This window comes from Dendrobates tinctorius, unplaced genomic scaffold (genome assembly GCF_039654945.1).
Source record: "Dendrobates tinctorius isolate UK_male_01 unplaced genomic scaffold, ASM3965494v1 ptg000175l, whole genome shotgun sequence".
NCBI classification, from domain to species: domain Eukaryota; kingdom Metazoa; phylum Chordata; class Amphibia; order Anura; family Dendrobatidae; genus Dendrobates; species Dendrobates tinctorius.
This window is the reverse complement of record NW_027361842.1, coordinates 115,001-130,864: the sequence shown is the minus strand read 5'-3', so window position 1 is coordinate 130,864 and position 15,864 is coordinate 115,001. Positions and strand designations below refer to the sequence as shown.

At 47.4% G+C, this 15,864-nt stretch overlaps 1 protein-coding gene across 1 annotated transcript in view; it reads left to right on the top strand.

The window, feature by feature from the left end:
• Positions 1–3,231: 3,231 nt before the first annotated feature.
• The window catches only part of TSSK6 (testis specific serine kinase 6), a 33,632-nt gene continuing 20,999 nt past the window's right edge, over positions 3,232–15,864 (top strand). Inside the window, 1 exon segment of the mRNA XM_073551399.1 lies at positions 3,232–3,816. Coding sequence (XP_073407500.1) covers positions 3,232–3,816 — 585 coding nt within the window.

Sequence of the window (15,864 nt, the reverse complement as noted above, 5' to 3'; positions counted from 1 at the left end):
AATTTTGTAAATTTTTCTCTGGCGGCATTAGATCATTTCTGAGTTTTGGATGCGTGGTCCACATCTTTTCTTCTACAGTTCTAGCTTTTTCAGGTGAGTTTAGGAGCAGACCTGCCTGAAAAAGACATTGTATGCACATACCAAACATGTAATCAGTCACTCAGGACAAAAAAGCAGCCCCTGACAGATGCCAAGGAAAGAAAATTGTTAGACAGGTCTCCTGTAAAGATGTCAGCTTCTCTCTGAGGAAGCTGACGTGGCAAAACGCGTGTAAGAAGGAATAGTGGTAAATATTTTATCTCAATCTATATACTACTGTCATGCCTACCATAACAGGATATTGTAGTCCCCATTTTCTCTTAGGATGTCTATTCCTTTAAACTATATCGGTGTTAGGCGTCAGGTTTCTGCGTCTGCTCTGCAGGAATCCAGAGCCTCACATTCTGCGGTCTCCTGCTGTCTTTCTACTGCAGAGGAGATTACTTTGCAGCAGACCACTCCAGAGACTAAGTCCCTCTGTGCTCCTACTGGGCATGCTCACGAGACGATCTCCCATTGGAGATCGGGAGTCATGTGCCCAGGTCCTGTTCCAGATCTCATTGGTCCATCTCGGAGATCTGGAAGGTCCCGCACGGCTATAAAAAGTGCGCATGGCCGTTCCGCCATGCACTAGTATCGACTATACTTGCTATGTGTGAATGGTGATGGATGTATGTTTCTGGTGACTGACTCATTGTAAAACCCCTTCCCTCTGATATTACGCATGTGGATAGGGAATTAGTTTAGCAGTCAGCGCCAGTCAGTGGCAAGCCTTAAGCCACTGTGCACACCGCACCACTACGCTAGCGTCTGACATTGCGCTTGCTTTCTGGCTTGTCATCGAGCGGCAGTGTCAGCCCTTCTTGGCACTCTCAGAAGCGACGCCGCACACACAGTAGGTCTAGAGGGATCCAGCTCCTCTGTCTTGGGTCCTGCTCCTGTGACCAGATACCGTGTGTGCATTTACCTGAGGCCTGTGTCACTAACAGGTTCAGCATTTTGTATGTTTTTGTTGCGGCGCCTCTGTGTGTGAACAGAGCCCGCTCTGCGCACTCCGGGTGAAGTCTAACCCGTGCGCATCATGCCACCATATTGCTCCTCTGTCATTACCTAGCAGCGGTGTAACACCTACTGCACGGTGGACCCCGAGCGGCGAACGCACTTTATTATTTATTTCTATTTAGTGTGTTCCGCCGTTCCTAACAATCGTCTGCACTGCATTCATGGAATATTCGATATCGCTCTTGCTTGCACTTTATATCTTTTTTCCTTATTCCAGGAATGTGATACACCGATTGCTGTATATTTGTCTAGATTGCACCATATCTAATTACTAGACAAAGTCCTTATTTATACATACTGTATCTTTTTGCTCTGTGCCTTCTCATTATATAGGCTATTAATTGACAAGTACACAATACTTATTGTTTAAAAAAAGTTGTGTTGCCGGGACTTAAGGCCCCGTCTCACATAACGAGATTGTTAGCGAGATCACTGAAACGTCACAGGTTTTGTGGCGCAACAGTGACCTCGCCAGCGATCTCGCTACGTGTGACACATAGCGGTGACCTGCCTCCCCGTTGGATATCGCTGATCGTGCTCGAATGTCCTAGGCCATTTTTGATCGCTGGCCAGCATGCATCGCTGTGTTTGACGCCGACAAGCAACCTCATTGGCGATGCAGAACTCAGGGACGCAGGCGGGAGTCGTCAGAATAGCTGCTGTGTGACAAGGTCCCAACGACCGCCGAGGTCGTTATACGGATTGCCGTATCGTTGCTGCATCGTTGAGGAGATCTGCCTGTTTGACAGCTTACTAGCGACCATGTAGCGATGTACCAGTGATTCTTACAAGGCCGTGCAGTTGTCGGGGTCGCTGGAGCGTCGCTATGTGAAACGGGACCGTTACTTCTCTGGTTTTCTCAGCTGTGATTGAAATATACCTGAGTGTAGGCTGGACACCAGACAACTGAGGGAATCTGGGTGCACACCAAAAAATAAATCACTTATAGTCCAAAAACAGAAAAAAAGGTGGCACTCACCATCTGGTAAAACATTCCTTTATTTAGTTCATAACTCAGGTACAGCGGGATATAAGTGGATACCTTTGGTGGGCAACGGCCGTTTCGCGCTAACTGCGCTTCAACGGGTCCTATGTTTTTGTACTGTACACAATATTTATTGATTCTTTATCTTGATATTAAACAGTATTTATAGTTGGTTTATATTTTTCTATTTACTTATTACTCAATGAATACGGTGCACTGTCTGTCAGTCACATGTATGCCTAACCTAAATAGGGACTTTTGTAGGCTATAATTTACATTATCACATGTAACCACTAGATGGAGCCACAGCATCTGACATTTGCCTGATTTGTTCTAGTTACACATGGTTTACTTCCTTTGTTGCACCTTGTTTCAACTATATTTTATCTAATACTATGAGCTGTGAATTCATGTAATTATTTGAATGTACATATGATTGATTATCACTCCTGTCTTTGTTAAAATAATCCCCTTTGAATTTGGATTTTAATTGTATGTTTTTTATACTTTACCTAATGAAGATGAGTTATCTTTATTGATTTTTCAGGGTAGTTTAATTTCTGTTGGCATTTGGTTTATCCAATAAAATTTCTTTTATACTATTTCCACCCGTACTGTGGTGTCGCGTAAAGATATTTAGAGAGCGGCTTCCTCAATATGTCTACCCTCCTACTCTCAGATGCATTATAGTAGTTCTGTACTGCTAACAATTGTTGGTATTTTTTTACTACCATGTGCCATTACTATGTGCAAGTCAGACCGATCACAGGAACTGCTGCTATTCTTTTATGCTTTGACCAGGCACAGTGCCACTATTCAAGTATTATGCCATCAATTACCATTAGGTTCAGTATTTGGTCAGTATTTATTCTCATAAGCCAAAACCTGGAGTGGGTGATAAATACAGAAGTGGTGACGTGTTTCTATAATACGTTTCCTTCGATTGTTCCTCTCCTGAGGTCCAGGCATTAATAGATGGGCACCATTGAATGCCAGTTATACTCGTACCTATGGCAACCAAATACAAGTCATAGATAAGCCTATTATTACCTGTCTAGTGTGACATCACTGTCAGTGAGGTAGCTTCCCTTTCTATCATTGCACTTTGGGGGGGAAAAATCTAAACCAGGAGGGAAGCACCCACGATGTCAATCAAGCCTGATGGTTGGTCTCCTTCTGGCATCATGCCCACTGTTGATCTTCTTCTAAGGCAGCTGGGATACAATACAATAGGTACCTTTGGGGAAGGAGCCTATTCAAAAGTGAAAATGGCCACATCTAGGAAACACCAGCGCAAAGTGGCCATTAAAGTGATCGACAAGAAAAAGGTCTCTGCTGAGTATGCCAGGAGATGTATCCCCCGTGAGTTGGCCATTTTGAGGCAGGTTAAACATCCCAATGTGATAACTGCTTTTGAGTTTATTGAGATAAGTAATGACCTACAGCTTATAGTCATGGAATTGTGCGTCTCAGACCTCAAGCAGTTTGTGCTCAAAGCCACACGGCTGTCAGCTGAAATGGCCAGAAACCTTTTTAGGCAGATCGCCAGAGGCGTCAGGTATCTGCATGACCATCATATGGCACACAGAGATCTTAAATGTGAAAATGTCCTTATCACGTCAGATAACAATGCAAAAATCTCAGACCTCGGCTTTGGGATCATGTTTGATGGAAACAGCTCCAATTTGTGTACCACTTACTGTGGATCTCCACACTATGCTTCTCCTGAGGTAAGTCAGTATGCAAGTAGCGTTTTATCTTTTATAGATATCTTGTGGAAGCCCTGATGTTTAGCAATAGATAAGGTTCTATTCTATCTACCTAGAACTTAAAGGGAATCTGTCATTAGTTTTTTGCCACGTAATGTGTAGGGGCAGAAACTCTTATTCCAGCAATGTGCCACTTACTGGGCTGCTTGCTGTAGTTTTGATAAACTGCTGATAAAACAATGCTTTTATCACTAGAGGACTAGTAAATCAGCTCCCAGGTAGTATAGCCACACCCCATCACTGACTGGCAGCTTCCTGTGAACACTGTACATTGGTAGAAAGCTGCCAATCGGTGGTGTGGGCAGGGTTATACAGAGCTCAGCATTCAGAGAACTGGAAGAGCTCCAACACATAAAACTGTGATGTTATCAAAATTGAAGCACACAGTAAAGTAAGTGAATATGGAATTGGGGTCTCTGCCTCTACATCATGCGGCTCTCAGATCGGGTACCAAAAACCTGTTAACAGATTCCTTTTAAGCCCTTCCCCAAATACACTTTAGATAGTTGTCAGCCAACTGTGGTTTGGCAGTTCTTTTGGCTGGGAGCTATACTCTCCCGTTCACAAGAACACTCACTTGTCAAAGCTCTCCTGTGTTCTCAAAGAGTGACTTGCTGCCAGACATCTCTGGCGGTGGGGCACCTCTAAGGCTACGGTTACTATCAGTATTTGGTCAGTATTTCACATCAGTATTTGCAAGCCAAAACCAAGAGTGGGTGATAAATACAAAATGGTGATGTGTTTCTATTAGGCTGGGGTCACAATTTGAGAAACTCCCACTAGTCTCGCATCGCAATACCCGGCACTCAGGACCAGAGTGTGCGACTGCATGTATTTCTTTGCAGCTGAGCGCTCTGAGTGTCGGCGGCAGTGCCGGGTATTGAGATGCGAGACTTGTGCGAGTTTCTCGTAAGTCTGATCCTGGCCTTATACTTCTCCTCTGATTGCTCCTCACTTTGTTTTTGCTTACAAATACTGAGATAAAATACTGATCAGATACTGATAGTGTGAACGTGGCCATAGAGAACAAAATGATCATCAGTCTTAAATCAGATGTGCTCAATACTTATTTCTCCTAACTAGAGTTGAGCGAAACGGGTCGAAAAAATTCAAAAGTCGCCGACTTTTGGCAAAGTCGGGTTTCATGAAATGAAACCCGACCCTAGGATGAGGTCGGCCACGAGGTCGGCGACTTACGCGCCAAAGTCGCGTTTCAAAAGTTTGTTTTGCGCTCTTTTTCAGCCAATCAGGATCCACGGACACTGTGGGCAACGTGATGACCTAGGCACGGGTCACCACCATCTTTCAGAAGGGCATGCAAGTGATTGGCTTGCTTTGGTGGGCGTCACAGGGGGTATAAAAGGGTGTGCACGCCGACCGCCATCTTACTTCTGCCGATCTTAGTATAGGGAGAGGTTGCTGCTGATTCTGTAGGGAGAGCGTTAGGCAGGGAAGAAGACAAAAAAACTGCTTCTGCTGCTAGCGATTTGGCCTGCACAACACACAAGTCACTGTGTGTGCAGTGCAAGGGGAGGCTATATTGTGGTGTATCAGTGGTGTTGGTTGTTGGGCTGCCTTTTAAGGCTTCCTGACACGCTGGCATTGCTGTTTACCCACTGCTCCGCAAACTGCTTTTTTAAAAGCAATCCAATCTCCCTTATCCTCTAGTCACTTTTGTCACAGCTGTGCCATCGAGCGTGTCACATAGCGCTCAGATATCAGTGGGCCTCACACAATCCACAAGTGTCCAGTGTCCAAAAGTGTACGCAGAGATTCAAAATCTCCATTATCCTCTCGTCACTTTGGTCACAGGCAGCTGTGCCATCGAGCGTGTCACATAGCGCTCAGATATCAGTGGGCCTCACACAATCCACAAGTGTCCAGTGTCCAAAAGTGTACGCAGAGATTCAAAATCTCCATTATCCTCTCGTCACTTTGGTCACAGGCAGCTGTGCCATCGAGCGTGTCACATAGCGCTCAGATATCAGTGGGCCTCACACAATCCACAAGTGTCCAGTGTCCAAAAGTGTACGCAGAGATTCAAAATCTCCATTATCCTCTCGTCACTTTGGTCACAGGCAGCTGTGCCATCGAGCGTGTCACATAGCGCTCAGATATCAGTGGGCCTCACACAATCTACAAGTGTCCAGTGTCCAAAAGTGTATGCAGAGATTCAAAATCTCCATTATCCTCTCGTCACTTTGGTCACAGGCAGCTGTGCCATCGAGCGTGTCACATAGCGCTCAGATATCAGTGGGCCTCACACAATCCACAAGTGTCCAGTGTCCAAAAGTGTACGCAGAGATTCAAAATCTCCATTATCCTCTCGTCTCTTTGGTCACAGGCAGCTGTGCCATCGAGCGTGTCACATAGCGCTCAGATATGAGTGGGCCTCACACAATCCACAAGTGTCCAGTGTCCAAAAGTGTACGCAGAGATTCAAAATCTCCATTATTCTCTCGTCACTTTGGTCACAGGCAGCTGTGCCATCGAGCGTGTCACATAGCGCTCAGATATCAGTGGGCCTCACACAATCCACAAGTGTCCAGTGTCCAAAAGTGTACGCAGAGATTCAAAATCTCCATTATCCTCTCGTCACTTTGGTCACAGGCAGCTGTGCCATCGAGCGTGTCACATAGCGCTCAGATATCAGTGGGCCTCACACAATCCACAAGTGTCCAGTGTCCAAAAGTGTACGCAGAGATTCAAAATCTCCATTATCCTCTCGTCACTTTGGTCACAGGCAGCTGTGCCATCGAGCGTGTCACATAGCGCTCAGATATCAGTGGGCCTCACACAATCTACAAGTGTCCAGTGTCCAAAAGTGTACTCAGAGATTCAAAATCTCCATTATCCTCTCGTCACTTTGGTCACAGGCAGCTGTGCCATCGAGCGTGTCACATAGCGCTCAGATATCAGTGGGCCTCACACAATCCACAAGTGTCCAGTGTCCAAAAGTGTACGCAGAGATTCAAAATCTCCATTATCCTCTCGTCACTTTGGTCACAGGCAGCTGTGCCATCGAGCGTGTCACATAGCGCTCAGATATCAGTGGGCCTCACACAATCCACAAGTGTCCAGTGTCCAAAAGTGTACGCAGAGATTCAAAATCTCCATTATCCTCTCGTCACTTTGGTCACAGGCAGCTGTGCCATCGAGCGTGTCACATAGCGCTCAGATATCAGTGGGCCTCACACAATCCACAAGTGTCCAGTGTCCAAAAGTGTACGCAGAGATTCAAAATCTCCATTATCCTCTCGTCACTTTGGTCACAGGCAGCTGTGCCATCGAGCGTGTCACATAGCGCTCAGATATCAGTGGGCCTCACACAATCTACAAGTGTCCAGTGTCCAAAAGTGTACGCAGAGATTCAAAATCTCCATTATCCTCTCGTCACTTTGGTCACAGGCAGCTGTGCCATCGAGCGTGTCACATAGCGCTCAGATATCAGTGGGCCTCACACAATCTACAAGTGTCCAGTGTCCAAAAGTGTACGCAGAGATTCAAAATCTCCATTATCCTCTCGTCACTTTGGTCACAGGCAGCTGTGCCATCGAGCGTGTCACATAGCGCTCAGATATCAGTGGGCCTCACACAATCTACAAGTGTCCAGTGTCCAAAAGTGTACGCAGAGATTCAAAATCTCCATTATCCTCTCGTCACTTTGGTCACAGGCAGCTGTGCCATCGAGCGTGTCACATAGCGCTCAGATATCAGTGGGCCTCACACAATCTACAAGTGTCCAGTGTCCAAAAGTGTACGCAGAGATTCAAAATCTCCATTATCCTCTCGTCACTTTGGTCACAGGCAGCTGTGCCATCGAGCGTGTCACATAGCGCTCAGATATCAGTGGGCCTCACACAATCCAAAAGTGTCCAATGTCCACAAATGTGTGCAGAAATTCTAAATCTCCCCTGTCCTATAGACACCTTGTACCTTGTTTTACATTACTATATAGTTTGTTGGATTTTGTCTACATTTCTACCAAAAATGAGGAAGGCTGGTAGAAGAGGCCGTGGAATTGGGCGGGGGTTGGCAGCTGGTAATGATGGTGTTGGTGGTGGATCTGATGGTAGTGGCAAGAGCAAAATACGACCGAATGCAGGAGGTGCTGACCCTGCGTCATCGTCTGGCTACATAAGGCCTCGAACGCTTAGTTTTCTAGGAGTTGGCAAACCGCTTTTAAAGGCAGAGCATCAGGAAAAAGTTTTGTCTTACATTGCTGACTCAGCCTCCAGCTCTATCGCCTCCTCTTCTTCAGTTGTAAAAAGTAAAAGCACTGAGTCGTCATTGGAGGCTCATGTTCATGAACCACACCTTTCCTTGTGTCCTTCACCCCAACCAAGATTGAAGGATGACGCAGGCCATACTACTGATTACTCCATGGAGCTGTTTTCACATACCATGCCTGGATTATCAAGTCAAATGGTGAATTACCCAGGCCAAGATGAATCTGACATGGAGTGCACTGATGCACAGCCGCTGATGGATGATACTGCTGGTACATTCACTCAGAGCACTACATTGTCCTCGCAGTGTACAGAGCCAGATTTTGACCCTGATGAGACTCAGGTGCCCCTTCCCGCACACTATACCACCATACACGGTGACACAGAGAAAGGTGCACATGACATAGAAGAGGAGGTGATGGATGACCCAGTTGTTGACCCAGATTGGCATCCATTGGGGGAAGAGGGTGCTGCTTCCAATAGCTCAGATGAGGAGCATCCACAGCAGACATCGACATCGCAACAGCTGTTATCTGTCAGGCCCGGAGCACTCCAAAGACAGGTTCCAAACATCAAAAGAGTTGCTGGACAGCTTGTCCAGAGGGTCAAAAGATCACAGCGTGCTAGGCCGCAAAATGTCTGCCAAAGTAGGAAGAGTGCAGTGTGGCACTTTTTTGAACAAAATCCTCATGATCAGGCCAAGGTTATCTGTAAGAAGTGCACAAAGACCTTTAGCCGAGGGAAAAATCTGAAAAATTTGAATACCAGTTGCATGCTTAGACATTTAACCAGCATGCACTTGCAAGCGTGGACACAACACCAAACCTCAAGTGCCACATGTGCAACTGATCACAACGAAGGTAGTCAGCAACGCTACATTGTTTCCCCCACTGTAAGCCCACCGGTTAGCACAGCAGCAAATGTTGAGGTGTCGTTGCAAGGCCACAGCAGTCAGGGAATCCCACTGTTATATCAACGAAAGACTGATTCTAGGCCATCAGAAAGAACACCAACTCCATCACCATCATCAACCCTCTCTCAGTCCGCCCTGTCCACCGCTACTTCCACCATATGCAGCTCTCAAGTCCAGCTCACCCTCCCAGACACTATGAGTAGGTCAAGAAAGTACTCAGTCTCTCATCCGCGTACACTGGGTTTGAACGCCCACATTGCCAAACTAATCTCGTTTGAGATGATGCCCTTTCGGTTGGTGGAAAGCACAGCTTTCCGCGAACTCATGGCCTATGCAGTACCACGCTATGACCTACCCAGTCGCCACTTCTTCTCTCGCAAAGCCATCCCAGCCCTCCACCATCATGTGAAAGACCGCATTGTCCATGCACTCAAGCAGTCAGTGAGCGGAAAGGTGCACCTCACAACTGATGCATGGTCCAGTCGGCATGGCCAGGGCCGTTACGTGTCCATCACTGCGCACTGGGTTAATGTGGTGGATGCAGGGTCCACAGGGGACAGCGGTGGTGGGACAGTGCTGCCTAGCCCACGGTATAGGAAACAGTTGGCTGTAGGCGTTCCACCCTCCTCCTCCTCCTCCTCCTCCTCCAGAAGCGAAAGCTCGTCCACAGAGCGCAGTCGTACGAGCACTCCATCTGCAGCTGCCACTGTTGCACACGATGTGTCCCCCTATCGAGCAGCTAGTGGAAAGCGTCAGCAGGCTGTGTTGCAGATGATGTGTTTGGGCGACAGACAGACCGCCGAGGTGCTGGCCGAGTACTTGAAGCGACAAACTGAGTCATGGCTGGGCAGTGTACATCTTGAGACAGGCAAGGTAGTTAATGATAACGGCCGTAATTTTGTGGCAGCCATAGCCCTTTCAAAACTCAGCCACATACCTTGCTTGGCTCACACCTTGAACCTGGTGGTGCAGTGCTTCCTCAAAAATTATCCGGAGTTAACAGCCCTGCTCCAGAAGGTGCGAAGACTGTGCGCGCACATCCGCCGGTCGCCTGTACACTCCGTTCGTATGCAGAAGCTGCAGCGATTGCTCCACCTTCCCAACCACCGCCTCATTATCGACATTGCAACAAGGTGGAACTCCACCCTGCACATGGTGGAGTGGCTGTGCGAGCAGAGGCAGGCCATAATGCATTTGTGGGAGGATACACGGCCAGGCACTTTGAGAGCAGACATGGAGTTGACAGGCGTGCAGTGATCGAAGCTGAAAGACCTTTGTAAAGTCCTTCAGTGTTTTGAGGAATGCACACGGCTGGTAAGCGCAGACGACGCCATCCTAAGCATGAGCATCCCACTTATGCGTCTGCTCATGCAAACTTTGACGCACCTTAAGGAGCAGGCGTCTGCAGCCAATGTTGATGAGGAGGAAGAGGAGGAGGGAATCCTTGATGACATTCAGCCATTGTCTGCTCAGGGACCTCTCCTGGACGAGGTGGAGGAAGAAGAGGAGGAGGAGGATGATGGGGATGATTACTTAGGGGAGGAGGATGCATCTCGTGGGGCAAGTGAAAATGTTGGCGTGGCAAGGTCTGGTACAGGGTTTGTGCGTGACTGGAGGGATGTGGATTTGCCAGAAAGTGCTCCTCCACCCAGCACTCGCAGTGCATCATTGACACCGGGAACATTGGCCCACATGTCAGATTATGCCTTGCGGATCCTAAAAAGGGACCCCCGCATTGCCAAAATGATGAACGATGACGACTACTGGTTGGCCAGCATCCTGGATCCACGCTATAAAGGCAAATTACAAAACATCATGCCACAGGAGAACCTTGACCTAATATTGGCTAATAAGCAATCAACTCTGGTAAATCGGTTGCTTGAGGCATTCCCAGCACACAGCAGCGGTGATGGTTCTCACACGAGCCGTACGGGCCGGGGGCAGCTTGGCAGAGGTGTTCGTGGTGCACACAGCAGAAGTGGCGTTGGAGACGGGTTTCATGACAATGTTGTGGACTGATTTTTCAAATACCGCTCACACAACTGGTAATACTGCATCGATGGAAAGTGACAGGAGACAGCAGTTGTCAACTATGGTTGCAAACTACTTTTCCTCCCATATCGATGTTCTCCCACACAGGTCATTCCCCTTTGACTATTGGGCCGCTAAACTGGACACCTGGCCTGAATTGGCCCAATATGCCTTACAGGAGCTCGCTTGCCCAGCTGCAAGTGTGCTATCGGAAAGAGTCTTCAGTGCAGCTGGATCAATCCTGACAGAAAAAAGGACCCGTCTGTCAACCCAAAATGTGGATGATCTAACCTTCATTAAAATGAACCACGCATGGGTTTCCAAGGATTTTGTCCCACCTTCCCCTGATGACACATAGGGTGACAGAAAAATGGCTTGCTTTGGTCCACCTCTTCCTGGTACTTCACCTATTTCGCCTTTTGCATCAGCTGAATGTCCAACATCAACATATGCCACTTTCTAAAACTCCCTAACTGTGCTGCCTCCCCCCCCATGGCTGGGGTAACCACCTAGCGCACGACACCGTGCGAGTGCCGTTGCCCTGGAAAGGTGGGTAGGCCGACTCTTGGGCGCGGGCACTGGCACAGGGTCCCTCATAGTGCAATCAAGTGTCTCTGACGGTGGTGGTGCACACCCGCCGTCAGACACACCGCTGTACTATGAGGGGCCCAGTGCCAGTACCGACGCCCAAGAGTGGGCCCCCCTTGCTTGGGCAGGGCCCCAGCATTTGCAATCTTTACCTCTCCCTGCTCCTCCGCTGTGTAATCTGGGCCGTCAAATCCATACTGTGCCTGACACCGTCTGAGCCTGCCTCCTGAGACATATATTTTGAATGTGTACGCTATCCATACATGTTATCCAGGGATACGGTACCCTTTCTAACCTTTGTGCAATGACGTGCAATCCATACTGGGCCTAACACCGTCTGAGCCTGCCTCATGCTGTATAGACATATACACTCACTGGCCACTTTATTAGGTACACCATGCTAGTAAGGGGTTGGACCCCCTTTTGCCTTCAGAACTGCCTCAATTCTTCGTGGCAGAGATTCAACAAGGTGCTGGAAGCATTCCTCAGAGATTTTGGACCATATTGACATGATGGCATCACACAGTTGGCGCAGATTAGTCGGCTGCACATCCCTGATGCGAATCTCCCGTTCCACCACATCCCAAAGATGCTCTATTGGATTGAGATCTGGTGACTGAGGAGGCCATTTGAGTACAGTAAACTCATTGTCATGTTCAAGAAACCAATCTGAGATGATTCGAGCTTTATGACATGGCGCATTATCCTGCTGAAAGTAGCCATCAGATGTTGGGTACATTGTGGTCATAAAGGGATGGACATGGTCAGCAACAATACTCAGGTAGGCTGTGGCGTTGCAACGATGCTCAATTGGTACCAAGGGGCCCAAAGAGTGCCCAGAAAAAATTCCCCACACCATGACACCACCACCACCAGCCTGAACCGTTGATACAAGGCAGGATGGATCCATGCTTTCATGTTGTTTACGCCAAATTCTGACCCTACCATCCGAATGTCGCAGCAGAAATCGAGACTCATCAGACCAGGCAACGTTTTTCCAATCTTCTACTGTCCAATTTCGATGAGCTTGTGCAAATTGTAGCCTCAGTTTCCTGTTCTTAGCTGAGAGGAGTGGTACCCAGTGTGGTCTTCTGCTGCTGTAGCCCATCTGCCTCAAAGTTCGACGCACTGTGCATTCAGAGATGCTCTTCTGCCTACCTTGGTTGTAACGGGTGGCAATTTGAGTCACTGTTGCCTTTCTATCAGCTCGAACCAGTCTGCCCATTCTCCTCTGACCTCTGGCATCAACATGGCATTTCCGGCCACAGAACTGCCGCTCACTGGATTTTTTTTCTTTTTCGGACCATTCTCTGTAAACCCTAGAGATGGTTGTGCGTGAAAATCCCAGTAGATCAGCAGTTTCTGAAATTCTCAGACCAGCCCTTCTGGCACCAACAATCATGCCACGTTCAAAGGCACTCAAATCACCTTTCTTCCCCATACTGATGCTCGGTTTGAACTGCAGGAGATTGTCTTGACCATGTGTACATGCCTAAATGCACTGAGTTGCCGCCATGTGATTGGCTGATTAGAAATTAAGTCTTAACACACAGTTGGACAGGTGTACCTAATAAAGTGGCCAGTGAGTGTATTTTGAATGTGTACGCTATCCATACATGTTATCCGGGGATACGGTACCCTTTCTAACCTTTGTGCAATGACGTGCAATCCATACTGGGCCTAACACCGTCTGAGCCTGCCTCATGCTGTATAGACATATATTTTGAATGTGTACGCTATCCATACATGTTATCCGGGGATACGGTACCCTTTCTAACCTTTGTGCAATGACGTGCAATCCATACTAGGCCTAACACCGTCTGAGCCTGCCTCATGCTGTATAGACATATATTTTGAATGTGTACGCTATCCATACATGTTATCCGGGGATACGGTACCCTTTCTAACCTTTGTGCAATGACGTGCAATCCATACTGGGCCTAACACCGTCTGAGCCTGCCTCATGCTGTATAGACATATATTTTGAATGTGTACGCTATCCATACATGTTATCCGGGGATACGGTACCCTTTCTAACCTTTGTGCAATGACGTGCAATCCATACTGGGCCTAACACCGTCTGAGCCTGCCTCATGCTGTATAGACATATATTTTGAATGTGTACGCTATCCATACATGTTATCCGGGGATACGGTACCCTTTCTAACCTTTGTGCAATGACGTGCAATCCATACTGGGCCTAACACCGTCTGAGCCTGCCTCATGCTGTATAGACATATATTTTGAATGTGTACGCTATCCATACATGTTATCCGGGGATACGGTACCCTTTCTAACCTTTGTGCAATGACGTGCAATCCATACTGGGCCTAACACCGTCTGAGCCTGCCTCATGCTGTATAGACATATATTTTGAATGTGTACGCTATCCATACATGTTATCCGGGGATACGGTACCCTTTCTAACCTTTGTGCAATGACGTGCAATCCATACTGGGCCTAACACCGTCTGAGCCTGCCTCATGCTGTATAGACATATATTTTGAATGTGTAAGCTATCCATACATGTTATCCGGGGATACGGTACCCTTTCTAACCTTTGTGCAATGATGTGCAATCCATACTGGGCCTAACACCGTCTGAGCCTGCCTCATGCTGTATAGACATATATTTTGAATGTGTACGCTATCCATACATGTTATCCGGGGATACGGTACCCTTTCTAACCTTTGTGCAATGACGTGCAATCCATACTGGGCCTAACACCGTCTGAGCCTGCCTCATGCTGTATAGACATATATTTTGAATGTGTACGCTATCCATACATGTTATCCGGGGATACGGTACCCTTTCTAACCTTTGTGCAATGACGTGCAATCCATACTGGGCCTAACACCGTCTGAGCCTGCCTCATGCTGTATAGACATATATTTTGAATGTGTACGCTATCCATACATGTTATCCGGGGATACGGTACCCTTTCTAACCTTTGTGCAATCACGTGCAATCCATACTGGGCCTAACACCGTCTGAGCCTGCCTCATGCTGTATAGACATATATTTTGAATGTGTACGCTATCCATACATGTTATCCGGGGATACGGTACCCTTTCTAACCTTTGTGCAATGACGTGCAATCCATACTGGGCCTAACACCGTCTGAGCCTGCCTCATGCTGTATAGACATATATTTTGAATGTGTACGCTATCCATACATGTTATCCAGGGATACGGTACCCTTTCTAACCTTTGTGCAATCCATACTGGGCCTAACACCGTCTGAGCCTGCCTCATGCTGTATAGACATATATTTTGAATGTGTACGCTATCCATACATGTTATCCGGGGATACGGTACCCTTTCTAACCTTTGTGCAATGACGTGCAATCCATACTGGGCCTAACACCGTCTGAGCCTGCCTCATGCTGTATAGACATATATTTTGAATGTGTACGCTATCCATACATGTTATCCGGGGATGCGGTACCCTTTCTAACCTTTGTGCAATCACGTGCAATCCATACTGGGCCTAACACCGTCTGAGCCTGCCTCATGCTGTATAGACATATATTTTGAATGTGTACGCTATCCATACATGTTATCCGGGGATACGGTACCCTTTCTAACCTTTGTGCAATGACGTGCAATCCATACTGGGCCTAACACCGTCTGAGCCTGCCTCATGCTGTATAGACATATATTTTGAATGTGTACGCTATCCATACATGTTATCCAGGGATACGGTACCCTTTCTAACCTTTGTGCAATCGCGTGCAATCCATACTGGGCCTAACACCGTCTGAGCCTGCCTCATGCTGTATAGACATATATTTTGAATGTGTACGCTATCCATACATGTTATCCAGGGATACGGTACCCTTTCTAACCTTTGTGCAATCACGTGCAATCCATACTGGGCGTGAGAACGGCTGGCGAGCTGTTAAGCAAGCTACAGCACCTGTCCAGACAAGTACAGGGATTCCCTAGCGAGGAGACTTATTTGATTGTTTTCAATGTTGGGACAGCAATTTTTGGGGAGCACTATACTCTGGAGAATGATAGATGGGGCCCACCATACACTGGAACATTCCAAAGGTGGACATCAGACACTGGAGCAGCATTTACAGGGCCCATTATACACTAGAGCATTAGAAATGGGGCCCATTATGTTTGGAGCATTATTTGGGCCCATAAGACAGTGGAGCTTCATCCATGGGGACCAACATATACTGTAGCATTATGTGGAGCTCATCATATACTGTTTCAAACATTATATGGGACCAATGA